At 35.3% G+C, this 14,857-nt stretch overlaps 1 protein-coding gene across 5 annotated transcripts in view; it reads left to right on the forward strand.

Moving 5' to 3' along the window:
* LCLAT1 (lysocardiolipin acyltransferase 1) overlaps nt 1–14,857 on the forward strand; it is a 192,021-nt gene that overhangs the window by 78,335 nt on the left and 98,829 nt on the right. For all 5 annotated transcript variants that reach the window (XR_009600134.1, XM_060413845.1, XM_027966649.3 and 2 more), the window contains one exon: nt 5,374–5,572. Coding sequence is in view for 4 of the 5 variants with exons in the window: in XM_060413845.1 (XP_060269828.1) it covers nt 5,374–5,572 (199 nt within the window). In the remaining variant the exon portion in view is untranslated. The remainder of the gene's footprint in view (nt 1–5,373; nt 5,573–14,857) is intronic.

Raw genomic sequence — 14,857 nt, forward strand, 5'->3', positions numbered from 1 at the left:
TCCTTATTGAGTCTAAAGCAAACATTTAGAGGTAATTTTTTAAAAATATCATATGTTGCCACTATACTTCATTTTCTTTAATGTCATAAATTTTCCATAGTGTATGATCTTTTGATTGTAAATCACATGTTTTTGGCTGAATCTCTCTACCAAAACCTTAAAAGTTCAAAGATTTCCATAAGTTAATACATCAGTAACTCATTATAACTGTTATGCTTCCCAGTGTCTAATCAGTCTAATTTCTTTGGAGAGCTAATGTAGGCAGAGTGCTTATTCAGATATTAGAGACAGACATTTGGTTTCGCTATTGGCCTTCCCACTTTCTAGTAGTTGGAACTTGGCTATTTGGCGTCTCTAAATTTCTCTTCCATCATCAGTTAAGGACAGTTAATACCACCTACCACAGAGTGTTTTTGTGATGACTAGATGAGATACTAAATATAGGCTTTGCAAAGTAAGCAATAATTGTTTTCTGCTTTACCAGCTTTAGGGGATAGGCTAAACTGCATTATCAAAGAGAATTCAGAGTGGCTCGAATAAGGCAAAACCTTTACCTTCAAGTCCTGGGTGCCAGGTTAGCTCTGCTCCCTGATATTATGCAAGGACTCAGATTCCTTCCACCCAGCCTGGTATAGCATCTTCTTCTGTATGGTTAAGACTGTTCACTACCCCTTCTTTGCCCTACTCAGCAGGAAGTGAGGAGGAAAGGAAGTCCAGAGCAATAGCCTTGCATTTATACCAGTGAATTATAAGTTGTATATAATCTCTCTTGCTCACCACATAGGTAAGAACAGCTAAAAGCTCTTATAGAATCTGGGAAGTGTTGGAAATGTAGTGTTTTGTTTTCTGGATGGCCATGTACACAATTAAAATCTATTACTTTGGAAGAAATGCTGGATTTTATTGGACAAATTAATGGACAGATTTTGCCATAGCTGCTACTACTGCTATTACAACCAATAGCAACCATACTGTTACAGCAGAATTATGTCACATCTATTTACCTTTGACAACTTCAATTCTGTACCCTAGAATGGATGAGGGGAGAGATAAGAGTGAATGAATGAAATCGAGTGGTCTGGTGCTAAATATGATTCTTGTGTTTAAAACCGCATGCAAATCAATAGTTTCATCTGATGATGGGTTGGAGAAATCTGGTCCAACATTTAGAAAAACTGGCTAAGCTGTACTTACTGATGTGTGCTAGTCTCTTGTAGGTACTTTTGTTTGAGATTTTCAAGGGTAATTTCAGCTATTCCTGACTGTTGCCTTATTACCTGTCTTGAGAACTTATCATAGGGACAAGATTCAACCACCATTGTAGTGTCAAATTGGTGTATATTTGTAAGAACTTGTGTTACCCAACTCTTTCACTCACTGACTTGCTTGCTGGTAATGATATATCGAGCAGAGTCTTTCAGTTAGAAATCTATAGAAGTTGAATCCCTTGTAGCCAGGTTACAGGAAATCATGTTCTGATTTTGAGAAAGTGAACGTCTCTGTTAAAAAGAAATGAAGAAAAACTGTCATGGTGTCTTTATGATTTTTTATTTCATACTTTTGCAGAGTGCTAATGGAATTTCTGCTTTGAAGCAAATAGTACAATAGATCACTTTTTATTCGGAAGGAGTTTTAGTTTTGTCTCCCCTGTAGGTATACTTTATTTGAAATACTCTCAGTTAAAAATCATTTTTCACTAAAATTAGGGTAAATGCATTCAGACTAATTATTGCTTCATAAAAATAATCACAAATTATTCTTTTGTATAATCTTTTGTAAGTTTTGCTTGTTCATTAAAATGATTTCATTGGCAAGATTTTTCTTATCTTACTATTTTTAACTGGTACATTTTCTGTTAAATGAGGTTCCACAGTAAAATTGTCTAGAATTTTAGAATTAGATGAGACTTAGAGGTCACCTAGTCTAACTTACCTGTGTGTCCAAGAATCCTTTCCCAAAGTCTGCAAAGTACTTGTAGTCTGCAAAGTAACCATTCATTCTCCTTTGAAAACGTTTTTGTAATGAGAAGTACATGTCTTTGTTCATTTCATTTTTGGATGGTTCTATTCAACATAATCAATACTGTCAGGTCAAACTTTGTTTGTGCCCAGAGAAATTTTTGCTTCTCAAAATTCTGAGTCTTTCCAACTGTCTGATTGTTAGCTAATTAATTACCAAGATTATGAGAACTACTTGGAGTTCTATCCTTTCACCATAAATCATGTCCTAGGAATTTAGTGGTCATTTTCTAACTTGCCATCTAGGACACATCTCTTCCCACAGCTTGCTGATTCCATTCCCGTTGTAGAACACAACAAGTATTCAACAAACATAGATGACTGAATACAATTTCTGTCTAGACTGCTGCTCTTAAAAAAAGAGGGTCTTGGTCTTTAAGTGACTTGGGATTGTACATCCTTCAATACCTAAGGATTTGAGGACCTAGGTCTACAGAGCCAAGGCAGACTTGATGATGAGGAATGTCACAGATCTTTCTTACATCAGACTAAGTAAAGATCCACTGGAATGATAAATAGGAGCATAGGCATCATGGCAAAACTGATTCTCTTTGATCATGAGGGTAACCCCTCATCTTTGTTTTTGTATACAGTGGAACACTTGGAGGTAGTAAACAGTGGTATATAAAAGATTCTCAGAAATTCCTCATTTATTTCTAATTCTAGGTGAGATCTTTGATCAAATAAATAAAAGTCCTGAGAATTATTACCACTCTTGGTTCAGACACAAAGCATTATAAAATTTTATAAGATTAGTTTCTTATTGCTAAAACTTATCTTCTGTCCTAGAAAGAGAACAAATATAAGAATAGTGTCTTTTTTTTTAACAGTTTTTGATCTGTATTAGTTGAATTCTGAAATTCTTTATAAGCATTAGAACTTTGTCTCTGTGTAGTGTATTTGTTAGTCTGCTTTTGCAGGAGCTGTGAATAATGTTGACTAGATATGTCTTTTCTGGCATTAAAAATGATTAATGTGAACTAGAGCTCTAGGTTGTCCAGAAGGTTATATATTATAACTCTCAAGCACAGTCTGATAGAGTTCTGGATGGCAGGAAAGAGAATACTTTATGATATGCTCCTCAACAAACAGTCTGGGGTTTTTTACTTTTGACATTTACTATAATGAAAAGCTAAAGATTGTTTTGGGATCCATAGGAAACACATATTAGAAATTTCACATGTAAGGCTAGAGTTGATGTTTGGGATTTATAGACCTAAGATTTTCATCTCTTTTCTATAGTACAGCATGGGCTGTCCCAGGTGGCACAGCTGTAAAGAATCCGCCTGCTGATGTGAAAAACGTGGATTCTCCATGGGGGTCCCAAAGAGTTGGGCATGACTGAGTGACTGAGCATACAAACTACACAATTAGTAATCAACTTCCTCTTTTGACTCTTAAAGGAAGTGTTCCTGTAGTTTAGTTATTTGCACACTCTGAAAATTATATATTGTATTTGGAATGCAGAGTGGAGCCAATCCAAATTAACCTTGGATGGTGACTTCATACACATCACCTGGGCCAAGACATATAATTCAGTGATTTCATTTTGGTAGTTGACAGCCCTTTACGCCTGTAAGTGGAAAATGGATATTTCTTGCTGTGGGTCCAAGTCTAGAGGACTCCTCCCTGATCTTCTCCATCCTGAAGTCTCTTCTACATTGGAATTTAGCTTTCCAAACTTTGAGGGGAGGGGGTTATAATTATTTGAGTGGTTATGGATGCTTTAGAAAATTTAACAAGAAACACAGGCATTTTTTAGCTACTTTAGCCTAAATGATCATGTTTTACATCTTAACACTCTGACTCTGTAATACTTTGGATATAATAACAAACGTATCTAATCTTTTATTTTTTAGCTTATATTCCTTTTAACCTGTTTTTTTTTCTTGGTCCTATTTGAAGTCCTATTGTTCTTTTGTATGTTTTTTAAAAAGCTCTTTTTGGAAATATAATGAAAAATTAATAAAACATGAAAGCACTTTAATTATTTTATTAAAGTATAAATATCAACCGGGTCAAGAAATAGAAAATTGCCAGCAGACCACCTAGCTTCTCAGTCACAAAACCCTTTTCAACAGAGGGAATATCCTGACTTTTAGTTATTTCGTTGCTCTTCTTTTTAATTTTGCCACCTGTATATTTACCCCTGGGCTTCCCTGGTGGCTCAGTGGTAAAGAATCTGCCTACCATTGCAGCAGACACGGGTTCAATCCCTGGGTCAGGAAGATCCCCTAGAGAAGGAAATGACAGCCGCACTCCAGTATCTTGCCTGGAAAATCCCAGGGACAGAGAAGCCCGGTGGGCTGCGGTCCATGGGGTCACAAAGAGTTGGACGCAACTGAGCATGAACTGAGCAGGCAAGCATATTTACCCCTGGAATATCATAGTTACTGTTTGTTTTAGAAAGTTTTACATATGGACAATTATTATGTTCTTGTTTTGTTTCTCAACACTATGCTTGTATGTTGTCCATGTTGCTACTGATACCCATAGTTCATTTATTTTCACTGTTGTATTATATTCCGTTGTATGACTATACCACAGTTTGCTTATTTGCTACATTTTGATCAAAGTTTTCTTAATATTGCCAAAGAGAACTTCTTATTTTCTTTTATCTGCCATGGACCAGTTTTCTTTCCCTTAAGTTTATTCTTGGAAATTATTCAGAAATTTAAATGGGCATTGCAGTGAGTAATCAGGGCTTCTTAATATCTGTTATTGTTCTTTCAAGAACCTCAGTCTATAATTTATTCTAAATATTTCATATATAATTTATGTCTCTCCATCAGTAAAGTTAATTAAGTAAATTCAGCAAATATTTGAGCATCTCCTATGTGTCAAGCACTGTGGCTGCAGTACTTTAGTAAACATACATTGCTTATATATTTAAAAAATAAACAAATACATGTATTTGTTTAAAAGAAACCATAGTACAAAGAGGTATAAAATGAAAATTTTGACTGTTCCCTCAGTCATACATCCAGCATTAAATTTCTTGGCTATTCTTTTATTTAAAAATGTAATAATCTTATATATCTGTAGACTTAAAAAATTATACAGTGGAGATCTTGTTGTATGCCTTTTGTACTTTTCATCTTAATAATTTATCTTGAAGATTTCATTGAAAGTTAGTATTTTTAAGTTAGGGAACTGCTGGAAGCTTAAATTAATAGAACTGAAAATACAAACAGTACTTTGTTCCAGATTAATTTATTATAGAAGCAAGAATAATGGGGGGAAATATGCTTTTGACTTATTAGAAATCAGATTTATTTATAGGACATGATAAACTTTTACCTATGGGAAATCATAACTTTAAATTGTTAAATATCTATGTGGTTTTTTTCTGTAGGCGTTGCTGGAGACCATGCTTGGTGTGAAAGTGGTTATAACAGGTGATGCATTTGTTCCTGGAGAAAGAAGTGTCATTATCATGAATCATCGGACAAGAATGGACTGGATGTTCCTATGGAATTGTCTGATGAGATATAGCTACCTCAGATTACAGAAAATTTGTCTCAAAGCCAGTCTCAAAAGTGTTCCTGGATTTGGTAGGTTTACATAAATTCTTTTAAGTTGTTCATTTATTTTATATGTGATATACTCAAAAACTACAGAATAACTTACTAAATTCCACTTAAGTACTAAAGCCATTTCCATTTTTTTCCCCTCCCTAGCCAAAAACAGATCACCAGTTTTTCTTTTTCCTTAGGGGATAATAGATTATTTTCATCTCTTTCTTGGAAACATCTTATGTTGAAAGAGAATAAACTATTCTTAAGGAAGTATATATGGTCCTAGAAGGACAAAAAGTTGAAGGATATGAATTAATAGTTCAGTAACTTATTTCATGCCATACTTATGGTAATTTAGACTAGAAACTGGTCTGTGCTGATAAGATACTTGAAAGGACCTGATTCCCTCACATTAATGTAATAAATAGTAATGAATACCCTTTGGTTCCAAGAAGCATACCAGGTACCATTGTTTTCTGAACTTACCTAATCTATCATTTTTAAATTCCTAGAAATGTCTACTTTCCATAGTTAGAAATGCAATGTGTTCATTGAGTAGTGGATAAGTATGGATTTTTCAGCATTGCTTAATTGCCCTTCTTTCAATGTGAAGAAGGGGTAAGGAACAGACAAAAATGTATTCAAACCTATTGTTCACATATGAATGAATGAAGCACCCACTAAATTCCCTGACAGCCTCATCCATTACACCTGTACTTCTTTGGTTTCCTATGTAATATTTCTCATTTGAATTCTTTGCTCTCTAAACCATGTCCCTATCAATAGTGTACTGAAACTGTGTAGGATTTTGACAGCAAAGGGCAGGCATTGTTCTCAGGACAGACTGGTAAGAAATATTGCCTGTTTGTGTTTTACTTGTCTTCATGCTTATAGTTTTGTCTTTGTCACATAACAGTATTATAGTGTCAGTATAGTCAGACTATTTAACTCATTATTGACCCAGGAGATATTCACAGAAACTAAATGCCCATGGCTGGCAATTTGTTATGTAAAGAAATATTGAAACATCTCCAATCAATAACATTCGGTAACAAAAGACATATTAATACATCTCTGTTCAATAATACATTAAATGTCAACTTTCCCTCGAGCAAACATCTCCGTAGAACCAGCAGAAAGCTGCAACATTTTATAACATAGCGCCAAAATTCATATAACAGCCTATCCACAGTACCTTATTGGTGGAAGCTGTCACTGTTCTTAAAGAGACTAGGGGAGGAAGCATACGCATCACCTCTTGATGGCAGAAATGTCAAAGATTTTTCAGTGTTTTAAAAACGGCCACATTCATCAAGAATGATAATGTCTTGTTTATAATTCCTTATTCTACATAAATATATTAACAGAATATTAATATTATGTGAATGAGCTTGAAAATGTATGTGAAATTAACAAGTGACATTGAGAAAAATACAAATGAAAAAGAAAAAATTAAAACAGCTTTGTGTTTAATAGATTGAATCCATAATAAAAAGCCTTCCCAGAATAGTTTTTGGAGGACAGTAGCAGCTGCCTGATTTTCCTTATCCTTAAAAAAAAAAAATCATCCAACCACATATCACCCATCTCTTCAGCATGATCAGGAGACAAAGAAGGCATTTAGAAGGTATGGTATTAAGTAGAGAAATAAAAAGTCTAAAAGAGTTCTCCCATCCATCACTGCAAACCTTTGGGTTCTAAGAGTGAAGAAAGGCTTAAGAGTAAAGGCGTTGACAACTTAGAAGAAGCACAGACAAAAGCATCCCCAGAAAGATTCCAGTCTAATGCTGAATGCCCAAATACCAACTGAACACGGGTCAGGACATAGTAGCTCATAGCACAAAATATAGGAAAGTGATTAGAAGGAGAGTGAGACCTGAAGATGCCTCAGAGAAGCATTGCTTCTGAGGGGGAATCAGATATATAGAGATGGGGTAAACTTCCCTTGGAAGTGTGGCAGTGAAGGGAAAGGAAATTGAAGATCTGGCAGGAATAAAAAGAGAAACATGAAATAAAAATCTTTGCTCACCCCATGCAAATTATGCTCACCCCAAACTCCATAACCACAAAAAAAAGTAGAGGGGAGAACTGAAAAACCAAAAAGTCAAAAAATGTATACCATAACACAGCACTCTAAATTGAATGAATTATTAAATAAGCATTTGATGATTTTGTTTAAAAAAAAAAACTTTTGAGAAATACAATGAATAGTAATGGACAAGAAAATTAGAAATATGTCAACTGAATTCAAGCAAAAAGAAAAAATTAAAAAGCAAAATCAGAAATAGTGAATTATGAAATACCCAAGAGGAAACAGAGTAAAATGACTCAGTGGTGAAAAGCTGGAAGCATGTCCTCTAAGATCAGGAACAAAACAAGAGTGTCCACTCTCACCTCTTTCTTTTGGCCATGCCAGGCAGCTTGCAGGATCTTGATTCCCTGTCCAGGGATTTGAACCTGGCAGTGAAAATGCTGAATCCTAACCGCTGGACCTCCATGGAATTCCCATACTCTTGCCACTTCTATTCAACATAGTTTTGAACATCCTAGCCATGACAGTCAAACAAGTAAATAAAAGGAGTCAGAACTGGAAAAGAAGTAGTAAAACTGTCACTCTTTGCAGATGATATGATTCTACATAAAGAAAAAAATCCTAAAGATGCTACCAGAAAACCACTAGAGCTCATCGGTGAATTTGGTAAGGTTGCAGGTTACAAAGTTAATACACAGAAGTCTCTTGAATTTCTACATATAACAACAAAAGATCAGAAAGAAAAATTAATGAAACAATTCCATTTATCATCATATGAGAATACCAAGTACCTAGAAATAAGCCTGTTTAATGAGGCAAAGGATTTGTACTCTGAAAAGAGCAAGATGCTGATGAAAGGAAGCAAAGATGACACAAACAGATGGAAAGATATACCATGTTCTTGAACTGGAAGAATCAATATTGTCAAAATGACTGTTCTACCCAAGGTAATCTACAGATTCAATGCAGTCCCAATGGCATTTGCCACAGAACTAGAACAAAAAAGTTTTATATTTGTATGGACATACACAGGACCTCGAACAGCCAGAGCAATCTGGGGAAGAAAACCAGATGGAGGAGTCAGGCTCCCTTACCTCGGAATATACTGCAAAGCTACAAAAACGGAAATATAGATCAGTGGAACAGGATAGAAAGCCTAGAAATAATGCCACACAGCTATGGTCAGTTAATCAACGACAAAGGAGGTAAGACTACACAATGAAGGAAAGACAGTCTCTTCAATAATCAGTGCTGAGGAAACTGAACAGCTACATGTGAAAGAATGAAATTAGAACATTCTCTTAACACCATACACAAAAATAAACTTCAGATGGATCAAAGACCTAAATGTAAGGCCAGGCACTATAAAATTCTTATAGGAAAATATAGAAAGAACACTCTTTGATATAACTTGCAGCAGTATCTTTTTCAGTCCATCTCCTATTACTGAAAATTTTAAAAACTAAATGAAACCTCATTAAACTTTTTTGCATAGCAAAGAAACCCATAAACAAAAAGACAGCCCATAGAATGGGAGAAAATAATTTGCAAAGGAAGTCACCAATAAGATTAACCTCAAAAATACACAGTTTATGTAGCTCCATGTCAAAATAAAACAACCCAATCAAAAAAAAAAAGGCAGAAGATCTAAACAGACATTTCAGAAGAGGCACATGAAAAGATGTTCAACATCACTAATTATTAGAGAAATGCAAATCACAACTGCAATGAGGTATTACTTGACACCTGTCAGAATGGCTATCATCAAAAACTCTGCAAACAATAAATGCTGAAGAGACTAGAGAAAAGGGAACCCTTCTATACTGTTGGTGGGAATGTGAATTGGTACAACCACTATGGAGAACAGTATAGAGGTGCTTAAAGAACTAAAAATAGAACTTCAGTGTGATCCAGCAGTTCCACTCTGGCATGTATCTAGAGAAGACCATAATCCAAAAAGATACATGCACCCCACTGTTCAGTGCAGCACTATATGTAATAGCTAAGACATGGAAGCAACTTAAATGTCCATCAACAGAAGAATGAATGAAGAAGTGGTGCATATATAAAATGGAGTATTACTCAGACATAAAAAATAACGAAATAATGCCATTTGCAGCAACATGGGTGGACCCAGAGATTATCATACTCTGAATTACTTCAAAGAAATACAAATATCATATCACTTATATGTGGAATCTAATATTTTTTTAAAAGATAGAATGAAATTATTTACGTAATAGAAACAGACTTACAGATATCAAAAACAAACTTATGGTTACCAAAGGGGAAATGTGGGAGGCAGGGCAGAATAAATCAGGAGCTTTGGATTAACATATACAAACTATATAAGACAACCACAAGGACCTCCTTTAGCACAGAGAACTCTGTTTGTTTAATATTTTGTGATAACCTACATGAGACAAGAATCTGAAAAAGAATGAGCATGGGTATAACTGAATCACTTTGCTGCACACCTGAAACTAATAACAACATTGTAAATAAACTATACTCCAACAGAATTTTTTAAAAAGAATGGAAAGGAGGAACAAGAAAAAAAATGTCAGAGGAAGTAGTTGAAATGAAAGATAGTCATAGTTATTCTAACAGCTATATAACTGGAGCCTCTAAAGAGTCAATCAAAACAGTGTAACTTAAGTATTACAAGGGTTATATTTAAAAGTATTACCAAGAGAAATCTTGGGCATAAAAGATGGCTGGAGAGGTACTTCCAGCATGACAGCGTGAGGAGCTCTCCATACCCACTCCCCAGTGAAACTGGAAAATCTAGAGTAGCAGTCATTTAAAGTCTCTGGAAATGGTCTGAAAGGCATACAGAAAATGAAAATACATTTATTCAAGAAAATTTAAGCCACGATTTGTCAAGAACAACGAGAATCTGTGTTTTTTAAAACAAGACACACTCATTTTCTCCCACCTCCCAGTTCAGCCTGACAGAAGCTCTGTCCCATACTGATGCAGCCAAGAACACAGGGTGACCCACAATCAGGAGAAATCTGAGCTTCTCCCTCAGGAGTGTAGGATTTGAACCTCACATTTAGCTCCCCAATTTTAACACTGACACCTGAGAGAGGAGTCTTCAAAACATCTAACTTTGAAAACCAATAGTTTCACATCTGTGAGTCTCATATAGGATAAATAGGAAACTAAACCTATATAAAATAGGATAGTGAAATAATTTTTAAAGGGCTCTTGCATACTTGTGTTCCTGTACTCCCGGATCCAGTGCAAAGGCAGCTGAATAGAAAGCACCCAGTCTTGCTGTGAAAGAGGGCCTATCTGTGAAAGATTTGCTTGTCTTCCTTGCTGTAGCCGGAGGGGCAGGGTTCTAATAAAACACACATCTAAGGGCACTGTAATCCTCTCCAGAGACCTTGGAGGGTGGTCACCAGTGTCTCTGAGAAGGGAGCTTATATACTTGTCTGGCACTCTGACTTTATGGCTGTTACCTAGAGAATACATCCCTTGGGAGTCTGGCTCTTGTAACCAGAGGTTTGTGTTCAGGGGTGGGGGTGGGGACAATGGGATGGTAGCAACCAAAGAAGAAACCATTCTTAGCTAACCATTGCTCTAGGGCTCAGTGTGGAGGGAACAGGCAGAAAAGCCCATCTCCAAGTCTTCTCCTAAAAGAAGAGAAGTATATTTGCATAATTTAAAAGCTGCTGTCTGAGGGTGTGACTTCCAGTTGGCCTGAATCAAGGTGTTGACATCCTCTCTATTGGCACATCTGTCCTCAACTACTGGGAGCCACTAAGAATAGAGTAGGTAGGCTGCTTGGACAATCACAGAAGGTGAGACAACCAAGAACTAGAGTATGGTTGAATGGTTCATCTCCTACACGAGGACACTCCTTCAAGACTGAGAGAGGTAGGTGTTTTATCTAATGCATAAAAATGAACACAGTCAAGGAAAATGAAGAGACAGGAATATATTCCAAATGACAGAACAAAATAAAACCTTAGAAAAAGACCTAAATGAACTGGAGAGGAGTGATTTACCTGGTGGTAAAAAGTTCAAAACAGTAGTCCTAGAGATACTCACTGAGCTCAGGAGAACAATACATGAGAAGTTTAACAGAGATAGAAGATATAAGAAAGAACTCATAGTGCTGGAGAACTCAATAACCAAACTGAAAACATAGGAGTGTAACAGTTTAGATAAAGCAGTAGAAAAGGTCAGTGAACTTGAAGATGGAGCCATACAATTTTCCAATCAAGGCAGCAAACAGAAAAAATGAAAGAGTGAAGATAACTTAAGGGAACTATCCCTGGAGATTCCCATAGACAGCCCTAGCAGGCTACAGTTTATGCGGTTGCAAAGAGTCAGACACAGCTGAGCAACTAACACTACTGCTTCTACTAAGGGAATTATGGGAAATATCAAGAGGCCTTACATTTGCATTACAGGGGTCCCAGAAGGAGAAGAGAAAAGGGAAAGGGCAGAAAACTTATTTGAAGAAACAGTGGCTAAAAACTGCCCCAACCTGGGGAAGGAAACAGTTCCAAAGAAGATGAACTTAACGTCAAGAAGATGACTCATGTCAAGACACATAATTAAAGATATGAAATCCAAAGACATGGAGAGAATTTTAAAAGCATCAAGTGCAAAACATGTTATGTACAAGGGAATTCCCATAAGATCATCAGCTTATTTTTCAGAAGCACCTTTGCACACCAGAAGGGAGTGACATGCTATATTCAAAGTGCTGAAATTTTAAAACTGCCAAACAAGAAGACTATATCTGACAAAGTATCTCCTTCAGAATTGAAGGAGAGATACAGATAAGCAAAAGCTCAAGGAGTCCATCACCTCTAGACTGGCCTTACAAAGAAATGTTAAAGGGACTTCTTTAGGCTGAAAAGAAAAGGTGCTAATTAGTACTGGGAAACAATAAATATCCTTGGTAAATACAAATATATAGTAAAATTTAGAATAATCTAATGTTGTAAGGTTTGTGAGTTAACTACTTCTAAAGCTAAAATAAATTTTAAGACAGAAGTATTAACAATAATTGTAACTACAGTAATTAAGGGATACAGAAGATAAAATGATGTAAATTGTGACCTCAGAAATAAAATATGGAGTAGTAAAAATGTATAGCCTTAGAATGTGTTCCAAATTAAGTTGTTATTAACTTAAAACAATATTATTTTATGTCTCATAGTAACCATAAAGCAAAAATCTATAGTGGATGCACAAATGATCGAGAATAAGGAATCTAAGCCCACCACTACTGAAAATCACAAAGGAATAAAGCAAGAGGGAGGTGGGAGTGGGGTTCAGAATGGGGAACATGTATACACCTGTGGCAGATTCATGTTGATGTATGGCAAAACCAATACAATATTGTAAAGTAATTAGCCTCCAATTAAAATAAATAAATTTAAATTTAAAAAAAAGGAATGAAGCAAGAGAGAAAGGAACAAAAGAATTCTAAAACAGCCACAAAGCAACCAAATGGCAGTAAGAACATAGCTATCAGTAATTAAAAGATAATCCATGCAGCAGAAATAAAAAGAAAGCTGAGTACAGACTTTAAGACAGTCTTTGATAAAAGACAGGGTCATTACATAATGACGAAGGGGTCAGTCCAACAACAGGATGTAACATATGTAAATATTTATGGATCTAACATAGGAACACCTAAATGTATAAAAAAATATTAACAGACCTAAGTGAGAAATAGCAGTAATTAATAGTAGATGACTTTCATCAATGGGTGGTCATCCAGACAGAAAATTAATAAGGAAACATTGGCCGTAAGTCCATTTGGTCTAATATAGTTTATAATAGACATATAAAACATTCCAAATTCCATGGACTGTGCAGTCCATGGGTCACAAAGAGTCGGACACGACTGAGCGACTTTCACACACACACACCATTCAAAAGCAATAAAATACACACTTCTCTCATTTTCCCATGGAATATTCTCTACAATAGATCATATGTTAGGCTGCAAAACAAGTTTTATTACATTGAAGAAGATTGAAATCACGTCAAAACAAGTTTTATTACATTTAAGAAGATTGAAATCACGTCAAGGAAACTCTTTCAATCATAGTGTTATGAAACTAGAAATAAATTATTTGAATTTTTCCAGTTATTTTCTTATATGTGGAAATTAAATGACGTGCTGCTGAATAACCTATGGGTCAAAGAAGAAATCAAAAGAGAAATTTAAAAATACCTTGAAATAAATGGTAATACAACACACCAGAACTTATGGGATGCATTAAAAAGTAACTCTTTTAAGAGAGGAATTCAATAAACAACCTATCTTTACACCTCAGGGGATTAGGAAAAAAAAAAAGACCAACTGAAGCCCAAAGTTAGAAGGAAGGAAATAAGTTAGAAGGCAGGAAAGAAAGAAATGGAAGAGGGACTAAAAAGACAACAAAAAAGATCAGTAAAATTAAGTTGGTCTTTTGAAAAGACAAAATTGACAAAGCTTTAGCTAGACTCACCAAGAAAAAGAGGACAAACAACCAGAAATGAAAGCGAATAGGTACATCTGATACCACAGAAATACAAGAAATCATGAGAGACTGCTATAAATAATTATATGTCAGTAAGTTGGACAAGCTAAAAGAAATGGATGAACTGCTAGAAACATATGACTTAGTGAGACTGAGTCAAAGAAACAGAAAGACTGAACAGAGACACTACTAGTAAGGAAATTGAATCAGTAATCATAAACCCCCCAACAAACAGAAGTCTAGATGACTTCAGTAGTGAATTCCTACCTAATATTAAAAAAATAATAATAATGCTAATCCTTCTCAATCTCTTCCAAAAAATTAGAAGAGAAGGGAACACATCTAAAGTCATTTTATGAGGCCAGCGTTACCTCAATACCAAAACCAAAGATGCCACAAAAGAAAATTATAGGCCAGTATCCCCAATGAACATAGATGTAAAATTCCTGGACAAAATATTGGCAAACGAAATTCAGCAATACACTAAAAGGATAATGCATTATGATCAAGTGGAATTTATCCTAGGGATGCAGAAATGATTTGACATCTGTAAATCAATCAGTGAGATATACCACACTGGCAAAAGGAAGGATAAAAATTATCTTATCATCTCAATACATGCAATAGAGGCAATAACAAGAAAAATATTTGTCAAAATTTAACATACATCAGTGACTAAAACTCCCAATATGACGGTTATAGAAGAAATGTATTTCAGTGTGTTAAAGGCCATCGATGACAAGCCCATAGTTAACATCAGACTTAATAGTAATGAAAACTTCTAAGTTC

Source organism: Ovis aries, chromosome 3 (assembly GCF_016772045.2).
Source record: "Ovis aries strain OAR_USU_Benz2616 breed Rambouillet chromosome 3, ARS-UI_Ramb_v3.0, whole genome shotgun sequence".
Taxonomy (NCBI): Eukaryota; Metazoa; Chordata; class Mammalia; order Artiodactyla; family Bovidae; genus Ovis; species Ovis aries.